General features: G+C 44.8%; 2 protein-coding genes and 1 long non-coding RNA gene across 3 annotated transcripts; 1 reads left to right on the forward strand and 2 right to left on the reverse strand.

Moving 5' to 3' along the window:
• Positions 1–690: 690 nt before the first annotated feature.
• Positions 691–4,600, reverse strand: LOC311107245 (integrator complex subunit 5-like; the record flags this gene model as incomplete). The annotated part of the gene is made up of 3 exons (XM_084149728.1): positions 4,447–4,600; positions 2,733–4,186; positions 691–719 (listed from the first exon to the last, which is right to left on the reverse strand). Exons 1-3 carry the CDS (start codon positions 4,524–4,526, stop codon positions 691–693), a joined length of 1,563 nt encoding a protein of 520 aa, XP_084005854.1. The 5' UTR covers positions 4,527–4,600.
• A 199-nt stretch (positions 4,601–4,799) lies between these two features.
• On the forward strand, positions 4,800–7,497 carry LOC311107847 (phospholipase A and acyltransferase 3-like). The gene is made up of 6 exons (XM_084150413.1): positions 4,800–4,911; positions 5,213–5,266; positions 5,562–5,670; positions 5,818–5,954; positions 6,240–6,371; positions 6,603–7,497. The coding sequence occupies exons 2-6, from the start codon at positions 5,252–5,254 to the stop codon at positions 6,726–6,728; spliced, it is 519 nt and encodes a 172-aa protein (XP_084006539.1). The 5' UTR covers positions 4,800–4,911; positions 5,213–5,251; the 3' UTR covers positions 6,729–7,497.
• A 3,674-nt stretch (positions 7,498–11,171) lies between these two features.
• On the reverse strand, positions 11,172–11,514 carry LOC311107994. Its single transcript, XR_014610465.1, has 3 exons — positions 11,491–11,514; positions 11,339–11,400; positions 11,172–11,256 (listed from the first exon to the last, which is right to left on the reverse strand). It is a non-coding gene; the product is annotated as an uncharacterized lncRNA (long non-coding RNA).
• Positions 11,515–13,189: the final 1,675 nt, after the last annotated feature.

Genomic DNA, 13,189 nt, shown 5'->3' on the forward strand with positions numbered 1-13,189 from the left:
GTGTTTTTTTCCCCTCTGTGGCCCTAATATTCTATCATTTTATATATAGCCTTATAGTCTATGGGAAACTGTAAATTATCTAATGATAGCAACATCATCTAAAAATCATTTTTTATCCAAAATCATTGAAATTAATGATCACAAACGTTTAAATAATGACAGTGGGTCTAGTTATATGTGATAACAATGTATAGTGAGCAGTGAAATAACTATTGGTTTCCATTTGTGGTGACTGCTGACTGACAGTAGGGATGAGATTAAATAGATCCTGGAATTTAGCCTGGTCTGGAGCAGGCTAGCTCCACAGAATAAATCTCCATGGTAATTTATACCATAACATATCCTCCTGCCCCCTATCCATCTTTAGTGCAACCGGATTACGGATCAATTGAGCCAGGATCACCAAGATATCCTGGCTTAATCCCTTATCCTAGTTTTGTGCAACAGGCCCCTGGGCCACTTTCCGTAGGCAAACGTTGTGGAACATTGAAGATAGAAATATAATGAATAGACCTGACATGATTCCTTATTCTATGCGAGAGGCATGTTTGTTCTACATAACATATTTCTATCTGTTCCACAACGTTGTGCCTTGCTGAACGTGTCCCAGCATTACCCTTCAGGGAGGTGCCATATGCCGTTTGGTAGGTCAGTAACATACAGAATACAGACCCATTCATGGAGACTGTCTTATTTCTGCACCGACAGCTCATCTAAAACTTTCATAAACCATTTATGCGTATATGTAAAATAAACATTCAGCATATACACAATTTATTATATATTGTTAGAGACTATTTGACTTGAGCCCGTTTGAATCTGTTTATAATTGTATAATTAGTCTAGCAGTAGTAATTATCGCTTTATGGGTCAGTTGGAATGATCTATGTGCATTGTATTTGGGCAGTGGAAAAGTACAAAGGCTGAGTACCAGAATAATTCCATAAGGGTTGAATAGGAGCCATGTGTCTGGGTTAGAGCTGAATTATCATAATTACTGTTCTATATCGTGGAGCTCCGCCCCATAGGGGAGCTCTGCTCCTAATGGTTTACCCTCTGCCCTAAGGCAGCAGCAGCCTGAGACAAAATTATGCACACACCTACAGCCAATAGGAGTACAGGTGTCCCTATAAGAGGGGATGCCTCCCCTCACTCAGCCTCCCTTTATCTTCAGCGACTGGACTAGACTGAAGAAGCCAAGAAGAGACGAAGAGAAGACTCAGGACGAAGAAAACACCGTCGATTTTCCATATCATCGACGTCGTCCTACAATGAGCACACCAAGCTTATCCATAGGGTAAGTATTTAACAAAAGCTCTTTTCAGAGCTCAATGTCGCTGTTCCCCTTGGCGGCTGTCAACCCCCCCGACATATGTTTTGTGGGTTGAGGGACACAGCACGCCAGGGACAGCTTCATTAATCCCCCACTATGCGCCAGCTGCGCCCTCCTTTTTTGAAGGAGTGGAAGCAGCGTTGGGCATTTTTAGGGAGGATATTCCTCCTGAGGATGTGCTATCAGTGTTAGCCTCAGCTTCTGAGGCATCATCTGAAGGCGCTGACTCAGGAGATGACAGGGCTATTGGGGAAGAAATGAATATTCTATTGGAACAATTCATTACACTGACCCAGATGTTTAACACCCCTTTTCCTTCGGGAAATTGTGAGGTCATTACATCCCTGGATGATGACGCCACAGCCTCTCTGTGCCTGAATTCTCAGGTCTCATTGAGTGGGCTGCTAAATAGCGGGAGATTAAGCTGCCCCCCATTCCCTCCAACCCGGAAGTGGATATGAGGAAGGGCGGCCGTTACTCTCGCTACAGCTTGGCGTCAGACGGCGGCCTCCAGCAGCAAGGGAGCGGGCCTCGCCCCCCCCTGCAGCGCCAGAGGTGCCGGCGAGAGAGGTCATTAAAGCGTCATCCTGGCATCACCCGAAGGGCGGCCAGAAGAGACGCCGTTTATGACAGGCGAGGGGGAGAGAACGGAAGACGGCACAGCGCCTGCTGTGACCGAGCCCACTGTCCCCCCCCACTCTACCGTTGAGTGTATGGAGGAGAATGTTTTTTGTTGATGTGTGTAATAAAGAGTTGGCTCTACTTGACACTGTCAAAAAAGAGCCCCTTTTTCCATAATACATCCGAGAGCGTTCGACCTTCCTCACTCTCGCTCTCTCTCTTACCACTATGAGTGCAGCTCAGCCCACCATGGTGCGTTGCTGAATGCACACATAAGGCAGGTATATAAAAGGTATTAAGTGTACCTTATAAAGACCTCACTTTACAGACTCCTAGGAGTGCTGTAGTGAGTGTCTCACATAGCAGGCTGCAGTCTCAGCCAGATAATGGCATGATGACGCGACCGCTATTCGGGACGGCGCTCTGTCTCAGGCTAACGCCTCAGTCAGTGCAGTTCAGACCCGTGCTGCGTTCACGGAGGGCCTGATTACTACGGTTACGGGCGTAACCAACGTATCGGCGCCCCCGTTTCTCTCAGAACGCGCTGATAATAACCACATTGGGGATGGCGCACTATCACAGACTAAGGTCTCTGTTAGTACGACCCAGACCCATGCTGCGTTCAAGAAGGGCCCGATTACCACGGTCACGAAGGTGCCCAGTGTATCGGCGCCCCCACTTTTTTCTGAACGCGCCCAGGCTCACCACACTGAGTGTAGTTCAGCCCACCAGAGGTGCAGAGCTGAACGCACACAGGAGGTGAAAGGAGGAATAATACCTATACAGGCCAGGGTCAGCTCATCTGGGTTCCGGGCCAGGGTGAGCAGCTGACAGAGGGCCTCCGTGGCCACGCTGGGGCCGCCGTACACAGACAGCAGACACAGCAGCTGGTGTAGCCAGAGATGGCGCTTCCTCTCCAGCCTCAATGTCTCAGCACACAGCTCTCCCACGTGGGACTGCAGCTCCTCCAGGAAGGGGACCACACGGGGGGCCTTGCAGGAGGGAGAGTGGGGGCGGCTGTAGTAGCCGTCGTCCCCCTCTGAGCGGGTGTAGACCAGTTTGTGGAGGTGCAGCAGGAGCATCTGGAGGATGCGGTCGCAGGCCTCCCGGACCCCCTCGTGGGGGGAAGGCGTTGGGCCTGAGATGATGACGGAGGCGGGGGTGGCTGTGTCGGCGAGGAAGCGGAGGACGCGTGCCCCTCCAGCATGGCTCTGGGCGATGAGGTGAACGGCCAGCCCCAGCATGTTGTCCAGCTCGTCCCTGGGAAGCCCCTGTAGAACAGCCTGGAGCTGGAGCAAGACTGGAGGCTGTAGAGACTCCACCAGCTCAGCAGACACGGCGCCCAGCAGAGAGGGAGACAGCGCCGCCAGCTGGAGGAGGAAGGGCACTGCGCCTCCGCGGAGCTGGGCTGAGTGCTCCCAGGAGGTGGACCCAGAGCTGGGGGGTATAGTCAGGGGGCTGAGGCTCTCCTGGAACATCCTCAGCAGCTCCCGCCGGATGCTGTCAGAGTGCCGCGCCGCCAGGTGGCCAAGGATCCCCACCACAGAGCCTATCTTAGGCACTCGGCTGCTCTTGTCTCCCTGACGCTTGTCAGCCGTTCCGTGGGAGCAGAAGTCTTTAAGACCACAGGCCAGGACGCGGCTGATGATGGTGCCCGGGAAGGAGGATCCGATGTGGGCGACCACCCAGTCAAAGTGGGGGGAGTGCTGCACTGAGGTGTCCAGGAGAGCGTCCACACATTGGTCAGGACACCAGGCTATCATGGCCGCCAGGCACTGGGTATAGGCCTCCATGAGGGAGCGTGTAGCTGCACAGGACATCCACAGCTGCAGCTGCTCGTTGAGGCTGGAGGAGTGGGGAGCTGTCCTACGGCCGGCATGCTTGGAGCTCAGCTGCCCCAGCAGATCTACAGCCCAGGATGAGACAAGGGGAGCCCAGGCTCGGGGGTTGAGCCTGATGAACTCCGCCAGGACGCCATGGACCTCCGTGATGACATCCTCCAGGTTGGAGTCCCCGTCGCCCTCGCCGTCGGTCTCCAGATTGTGAAGAAAGGCTGATACGTGCTCGTTGTACACGCCCCTTAGGTGCTCAAGCACCGCCCCGCGACAGGCAGGCACAGATCGTAGTAGACGCACGGCACAGCGGGCATGCTCACGGACGCTGAGTTTACGACCCTGGGTCTGGTCCACGCCACTGATGAAGGATTTGATCTCCTGGGACAGCTCCTGGGGGCTAAACACACACACACACACACACCAAAAGTTCACAGTTGCAAAACATCTATAAACTAACAAATGTGATTCCAATTGGTATAATTGTTCTATTCTCTGACTAGAATATTTCGTAAATATGCTTGAAAAATGCTGACCACTGCATCTGTCCACAATACCCTTAGCATAATATCAGCCTTAGAACTTGTTGGTACAGTGGGGAAGCAGCCACATACTGTAGCTACAACTACTAGTGGCTGGCTAGCATGCTAAGCAACAAACCTAAATGCATTTTGCGGTGTGTGACCGAGAGAGGTCTGCATGGTGACTGTCAGGAGAGTTCCGTCAAAAAAGGCAGACATAGTTCAACTTCCCAAACTGAAAATAGAACATTAACAACTCTCCCCTAGTAACAAGCTACGAATAATCAACCCTACACCTGAAATATGATTATCTTTTTAAAGTAATGTTCAGGAAAAATATCAAAAGGGCGCTCCAAAACCGGAAGTATTTATTTTCTTCTTCTATTACGTCTTCCAAGGGGTAATGCGGAAAAATACATATTTACTGCCATCTACTGGCCTGACAGAGTACTTCGAAACTAACGTCAGCACGCACGCTTCCAGCAGACACGCCTCTCGGATTTGTTAGCTTTTTTTTCGAGTCAGCTGATCGTTGACTTCTGCTTCTGACTTCTGTGTTCGAAGTGAAAGCAAGCAATATCGATGCCACGACACCGAATTTACTGTAAGTTATAAGAATTTAAATTTATTTAAATTATTATCTGGACAGAAATACTTGTGTGAGGAAGATAACCAACAGCACGCAAACGCTGTCTCTGTTGTGTGCCTTCTGTGGTCAGTTAACTTATCTAGCTAGCTATCTATTTCGTTGCACAATTCTTGTTTTTTTATAGACACCAAAACACAGTGAAATGACATCAGTGTCTAATTTATTTGTCAATAGATTGCCTAATATTTTGTGAGCTCATGTCTTATGAAAACAGGCCCCCTAAATATAACCCATAGGTTTTGTTTTGACTTTACAGGGTTGAGATCAAAGCTGTGTAAAGGAAATAACAGTAACCATGGCTCCAACATTGGTAAGTAAAGTCCAGTCCTAATGTTGATTGTGTCCACTGTATCTATGTAGTCTACCTGTTTGTTTTGGAAATATTTAAATATTGTTTGTAAAAGGCTGAGTTTGCATGAGTTATGACTGAATAACTTTTGATAGTTTTGTTCCCTGATCTGAGCACATTCCCTTTCAGAACTGCATATGTGGAAGTTGCATACTTCAACAAGAGGGTGTCTAGCAACACCCCTGTATTTGTAACCATGGCAATACACACATTGCTAAATCATACTTAATGGTTGTATTATTTTTTCCTTTGACAGTACGATGAGAAGCCGGAGCCAGGGGATCTGATAGAGATATTCAGAGGGACATACCAGCACTGGGCGTTGTACGTTGGTGACGGTTTTGTCATTCACCTGGCCCCACCCTGTGAGTAATAATCTTGATATAGTGCACTCAACAATTGATATACAGTGGCCTATATAGAGTACATACAATATGAGTTATAAAAAACTCAATTTTGGCACTGATGATGTCTTGTCTGTCCACCCCCTCCCATGTCTCTTTGCTCCCCAGCCGAGGCACCAGGGGCCAGGGCCAACAGCATGATGTCTGTGCTCAGTGACAAGGCTAAGGTGAAGAAGGAAGAGATCTGGGACGTGGTGGGGCATGATAAGTGGCGTGTCAACAACCAGCTGGATCAGAAGTACAAGGTCAGTACCAGTAAGTACAGTATGGCTGCGTTCCAAATGACTCCCCATGGGGCTCTGGTCAAAAGTAGTGAACTATATAGAGAATAAGGTGCATTTGGGACGCAGTCTGTGTGATCCTGTGTGGCTCAATTGATAGAGCATGGTGCTTGCAATGCCAGGATAGTGTTTTCGATTCCCGCTGGGGCCACCCTAATAAAAATGTATGCATGCAAGTTCGCTTAGGATAAAAGCGTCTGCTAAATGGCATGTATTATATTATTATTATTATTATTATTATTATTATAGGTCAGACCCATCCGTGAGATTCTGAGGGATGCCACGGCTTATGTGGACCAGGAGCTGTCCTACTGTGTCATCAAGGGGAACTGTGAGCACTTTGTCACAGATCTGAGATATGGGAAGGCTGAGTCTCGACAGGTAGGTACAGTGGACTGGTGCTCAATGCTAGTTGTACTGTGCTCAGCGTAGAGTAATCTTGTGAGCCATAACATTCTCAACCTATGAATGTGTGTCAAGAGAGACACACGTGAGTGTAGAGTAACTGGTGTACTTGTTGTTATACATTCAATGCATCTATGCTGTGATACTGTTTCTGAATCAGTCATTCATTCGAGTCATTCAAATTAATGTTTGTATTTTTCTGCCCAGGTTCGGCAGGCTGTGGGAATGGCAATGGTGGGCTTCGGAGCACTTGCTTTGGTAGGTATCGCGGCGGCCATCTTTGGCGGTGGAAGCAAAAAGAAGAATGAAGAAGAAAAGGAAGAATATATGTGACAACCTGTATGATAGCTTCCTGAACAGCCAATCACCACTAAGCCTAATATAGATTAATTATTTAACTACAGTACTACTGCCCTTGTGTAATTCTGGGTTTTTCCGAAGGGAGGGTTGAGTATTTCCGTACATATTTTTTAAAACTTTCACAGTTACACAGACATGAATTGAAAGCACGTAGGAAACAAGGAAAAGTGTCTCGTTATAATTCCAAGGTATACAGCCTTGAAGGTGCCATAGCCTTGTAGGCTGCTAGACTAAGCTAGCTGACTTAAAATATGTTGTCACTTACTTAGAAGCTATGAAGTTTCCCTACTAAAGTTTTAACATATTTATGTAGACTAAGATCTCTTTATAATGGGGTAAAATGATATTAAACTGAAGTTCTAATATTTCTATCATGAAGTCAATTGGCTCTAGGACCCACACAACTACATCTAATGCTGCTTATATCGCTTTGTAATGACTGACAGCATTAGGAACAAAATCTTTAATTTTTTAAATGTTGGATTGAAAAGATTTGTAATCTTAACTGGTGTTTGATCTTTCAAAACTTGACCTTGCACATGAGTTTTGAAGAGTTTGTTTATGAAGTATATTGATAATAAACTGAACCTTAGTAGCATTTTAGCTTAGTTGATTTAGTCTTGACATCCTCTGTTTTAAGTATGTAAATGTTTTTATAAACATTGTTTGGTCTCTGATGAACTTATACTTGTCTTAGTAAACAAAATAAACACCTCTGTGCTCCCACTGCAAGTAAAAGGAATTTCAGTGGATTTGGATGTTGATACTTGGCAGAAGTAGAAATTGTTCTGAATATATTTGTAAAACAATGCACACCCTTTCACCTAAAACACACTGTATTTTATTGTAATGGTTTTATTTTGGAATTGTTCACGTTACACAAGATTCCATCTTTATAAAACAATGCATCTGATTTTACCATCTTCCTCCCATATGGACTTCCCTCCCCACCCACAACATATTTAAAAATCACAGAGCACAGCTCATCTGACCACACAACACCAGTAAATAGTGCTGCCATCAAATAAAGACATAAACAGAACCTTCCCTTGACCCACCCAACACTACCAATCTAACAAGAAAGTTGATGGTCCGAATGATCTTGCACTTTATGATTAGATTTTAAATAGCTAAGTGACTCCATAAATATACAGGAGTAAAATTGCATGATAACACTGTCCAGGCTTCAGGTCAGTCACCCCACCACCACTACTAATAATAACTGATTGGCTCAGAGGGGATCTAGCCAGGTCTATATTATTCATCTGCGTAGTTAATCAACAGAGACCAGGGGCCTGTTGCACAAAACTAGGATAAGGGATTAAGCCAGGATATCTTGGTGATCCTGGCTCAATTGATCCGTAATCCGGTTGCACTAAAGATGGATAGGGGGCAGGAGGATATGTTATGGTATAAATTACCATGGAGATTTATTCTGTGGAGCTAGCCTGCTCCAGACCAGGCTAAATTCCAGGATCTATTTAATCTCATCCCTACTGTCAGTCAGCAGTCACCACAAATGGAAACCAATAGTTATTTCACTGCTCACTATACATTGTTATCACATATAACTAGACCCACTGTCATTATTTAAACGTTTGTGATCATTAATTTCAATGATTTTGGATAAAAAATGATTTTTAGATGATGTTGCTATCATTAGATAATTTACAGTTTCCCATAGACTATAAGGCTATATATAAAATGATAGAATATTAGGGCCACAGAGGGGAAAAAAACACAAGTCATAATATTGTAACCAGTTGTTTTAAAGGAGGACAGTTGTTAAAATGACAGATGTGGGGCATTTCGTGAAATTGTACTTCAGTATGGTTTCATAAACAAAGACATGCTGATGTGCCAGAATATTAAGTATCACATTGTCATAAGTATCAAAACTGTAAAAACAATGTAGCTTTTCTGCAGAAAGAACCAGCCTCATAAATTTATGACTTTATCCTTTTTCTTCAGTGTGGCCCTAGTACTCTGTCATATAAACAAATACACATTCCATATGAATATAAAAACACAATGTGTAACATTATGTTCCTTTATTGAATAAGGACAAAACAAAGCAGGTAAACCATCAGCTCCTTTCGAAACTGAAGTCACAGTGACTCTACAAGATGGAAAGCACAGAATCCAAGCATATTTTACAAAATGATACATACACATTCAAAGGTCTGTATATAACACACCCTGCATGTCTGCACACTAAAATAAATGCAGGACAAATCCATACACATCAACTGAACAGACAAATGAATGGATGCAGTAGCCTCCCTGCAGCCTTGTATTACACACAGTATACCGCACAAACATCATAAGAGGCCAAATTCGTAAAAAAACGAACCCAAAAAAACCCAAATTCCTCTGCCACCGCAGGACATATTTAACCAAAATTGAAAGCACACATACTAACTAAAATAATTCAACACATATTGGTCCCTCAGCAGCCGACCACTGTCGTCATCAGGGAAGATTGCCGGATTGTCCCAGTCCATGGCTGGTGGCACTCTGGGGGCCCTCTCCTTCCTCAGGCAGGCCACATTGTGGAGGACAGCACAAGCCACAGTAATATCACATGCCCTAACAGGGCTGACCCTTAATTTGTGAAGGCAGTGAAAGCGTGCCTTCAGGAGGCCAAAGGTCATTTCAACTCTGGCCCTGGTCCTGGCATGGGCATGGTTGTAGGCCTGCTGTGCTTCCTGGGGGTCTGTGAAAGGTGTCAGGAGAAAAGGCTGGCAGCCATACCCCCTGTCTCCCAGCAACACACCAGAGAATTCACCTGTCAACACAAAATCTCATCATTACTACCTCATAAACACAGTGATATTCTTGACACAGCCATGATGGTTATAAATAGGGGTTGTGTGGCTTACCTTGTGATAGGCACTGATAGATTTCAGAGGCCCGAAAGATTCTGGAGTCATGGACTGAGCCAGGCCATTTTGCCACAACATTGCTGATCACACAGTCAGCATTGCAGACCATCTGAAATCATAAGATGAGGAATATTACACCAATCAATGCACATCACTGGCAATGCAGAGTGTTCGTCAATGGACAATATCAAAAAGTTATGTTCACCTGAACATTAATGCTGTGAAAGGATTTCCTATTCACAAAATCGGCCTCATGGGCACCTGAGGGGGCTTTTATCCTTATGTGTGTGCAGTCCACTGCACCAATGACATTGGGGAAACCTGTCACACAAAGTAATGAGTATCCTACTATGTGTTAACAGTTGTCCTGTAATTTGTAGATCCTCTTACCTGCAATCCTATAGAACTCCTCTTTGATGTCACAGAGTCTTCTGTGGCCAGGGAAGGAGATGAAGACATCTGCTAATGCTTTGATAGCCAGACACACACTCCTTATTGTGCGGCAAATTGTGGCCTTGTTCAGCTGTTCTGCATCCCCCACTGAGTACAGGAAGGCTCCACTAGCAAAAAAGCGCAAGGCCACACAAACCATTTGCTCCACACTCAGTGCATGGCTCCGTGCAGTGCGGTGCTTAATCCTGGGACCCAGTAGTCTGCATAGATACCTGATGCCATCTGCAGAAAACCTGTATCTTTCATATAGATGGTCATCAGGGAAGGCCAGTGGGTCCAACCGGTCCCTGAAGACCCTTTCTCGCCTGAAGGCTCTCCTCAGCACAAGTGCTTCTTCATCCACCACATCTCGCACGAATGGGCATGCCATTGTCAGAGCAGAAAGGAACACACAATTTTGGGCCTTCATATAGGCTAGTGGCCACACCTGGTGCTGGGGGGGTGGGCAAAAGAGGGCGATGCCTTATAACGATGACTTGGTTGTACTGATTGCTGGGAAAATAAAAAAAACCTTAGAAAGATGCCACCGTCCTGTGTGCTCACAATAAGAGCTCATATGTCATGGCTCACTTGACTTTACGAGAATATACCTAATTTTTATTTTGAGCTGTGTCATCTTCTTGGAGCTGGGGGAGGAAAGAAAAATAATGATTAATACATTTGTGTTACAGTTAGCATACAGTGTACATTGAAGGCATATCTCACCTCCCTTTCAAGTTTTTTTATTTCAAGGTCCAGTTTCCTAATTGTCCTCTTTTTTATTTCGGACTCCAGTGCAAGATTTTCCATCTTTTTCTTCTTGTACTGAATGTCTATGTCTGCCAGTTCTATTTGGCGCCGGAGGTGGTTGCCATACAACTTTCTGATAGCTTGTGAGCTCTGTGAACACAATACAATTAGCGCAGCTGGAATTTGGCAGGATGTGGTGTCCTTTTATTAATACGCACTATGTTGCCAGGCTGGTTTTCCCACTGTATAGCATCTGGGTCCTGTAAAATAAATTAGATTTTTTGATTTTGATGAGGACTCCTCACCATTGTAGAGTAAATAGTACTTTCACAGTCTTAACATGATACCTCATGCCTTCTGGAATCCAGAGAGATGGTCTCCTCCTCATCATCGTCTCCATCATGTGCTGTTGCTGCTGCACTGGGGCCTTCACCCTATCACATTTAATCGGATTCATATTGAAGCTAGTAGACAAGACATGCCAGGCCTACAGTATGCCTTTGATGGAGTACTCACTGGATCAGCATCGTCTGGTGCTTGTGCTGGTGGCTCTAACAGGAACACAGTGCTGCCAGACACTGCAAGGCAATAGGTAAACCAAAGTCAGACAGTCCAAATTGATTCAATATGAATGTGGTTGTATCCCATGTAGAGATGGAAGGACATACCTTGAATGAAGCGGGTGGCATCTTGGGAGGAACCTATGCTCGTCTCTTTCCCCCCAGGGATCCCCTCTAAGACGGGCCTGCCTTTATTTAGCTCCAAGGCCATGTCCTCTGCTGGGGTAAGGTCAGCCTTTGGTGACCCACCACCCGTGCCTTGTCTGTGGGTATTCTTTTTCACTGCTAAAACAGTACAGACAATGTGTGAGCAGGCACCTTCTGGGTACAATATATGCTTGTGCTTTGTTAAATATTAGTCAGGGACCATACCATTCTGCAGAATGTTCTTGTATTTGATTTTGACCTGCTGCCATGTCCGTTTTGGCCCGTTCATGTTTAATCTACACACACACACACACACACACACACACACACACACATTTAATGGAGTCACACTGCAAAAAATTACTTGGTATTTTTGTCTTGTTTTCAGTAAAAATATCAAAAAATTTATCATAGCTTTATACAGTGTGATGGAGTTACTTTACACAATTTCACTCATATCTGCAGTGCATTTCAATTAAAAATTTAACCGTTTCATAATTACAGTACAACTGCATTTTTGGAGATGTGAATTAAATATTTGAATTGTAATTGTGATGTTTCAGCGGAGCGGTGAGTGTGTAATTGTGCACTACTTACGCATTCAGGCGGTCTGCAATACTTTGCCACGCTTTTTCTCTTTGCTTTATCACTGTGGCGGTGTTGCCTTTCTTCTTAATTATATATTTTACCTCCTCGTATGCCTCCATGAGGATTTGTGCTTCCGACGGGGAAAAGTACGCGGCTCTAGTTGCCATGGTAAATCAGTTAATCTGTGATCTGTGGCGGGGTCTATTTGAGTGAGCCGTGAGCGCGCACCTATCCAGGATTGGTTTCACCTGGCTTAATGAATCCGTGTCTGCTCATCCTGGCTTGGTCTTTGTGCAACCAATTAAGCCTGGACGCACATGTTTTGGCTTCATTGAGCTCAGCTGAGTCATTTATCCCGGATGTCTTAATTCTACTTTTGTGCAACAGGCCCCAGGGCCACTTTCCGTAGGCAAACGTTGTGGAACATTGAAGATAGAAATATAATGAATAGACCTGACATGATTCCTTATTCTATGCGAGAGGCATGTTTGTTCTACATAACATATTTCTATCTGTTCCACAACGTTGTGCCTTGCTGAACGTGTCCCAGCATTACCCTTCAGGGAGGTGCCATATGCCGTTTGGTAGGTCAGTAACATACAGAATACAGACCCATTCAGGGAGACTGTCTTATTTCTACACCGACAGCTCATCTAAAACTTTCATAAACCATTTATGCGTATATGGAAAAGAAACATTCAGCATATACACAATTTATTATATATTGTTAGAGACTATTTGACTTGAGCCCGTTTGAATCTGTTTATAATTGTATAATTAGTCTAGCAGTAGTAATTATCGCGTTATGGGTCAGTTGGAATGATCTATGTGCATTGTATTTGGGCAGTGGAAAAGTACAAAGGCTGAGTACCAGAATAATTCCATAAGGGTTGAATAGGAGCCATGTGTCTGGGTTAGAGCTGAATGATCATAATTACTGTTCTATAACACTGTCTAATATCTTTACAGTTTTATATCATTATATACGCTTAGTATGAATATATAGTTATTTTATATTCTTAGAGATTGAAAGTAGTGTTAGGTTTCAGCTCTTTGTGTATGAGAAGTGTAA

This window comes from Coregonus lavaretus (assembly GCF_964263955.1).
Source record: "Coregonus lavaretus genome assembly, chromosome: 32".
In the NCBI taxonomy this organism is placed as follows: domain Eukaryota; kingdom Metazoa; phylum Chordata; class Actinopteri; order Salmoniformes; family Salmonidae; genus Coregonus; species Coregonus lavaretus.

Excerpts from the sequence above, each read along its gene's own strand:
- LOC311107847 (XM_084150413.1), top strand. Across the intron at positions 5,671-5,817 it reads CATTCACCTGGCCCCACCCT|CCGAGGCACCAGGGGCCAGG; the intron begins GTGAGTAATAAT and ends TTTGCTCCCCAG. Across the intron at positions 6,372-6,602 it reads GGAAGGCTGAGTCTCGACAG|GTTCGGCAGGCTGTGGGAAT; the intron begins GTAGGTACAGTG and ends TTTTCTGCCCAG.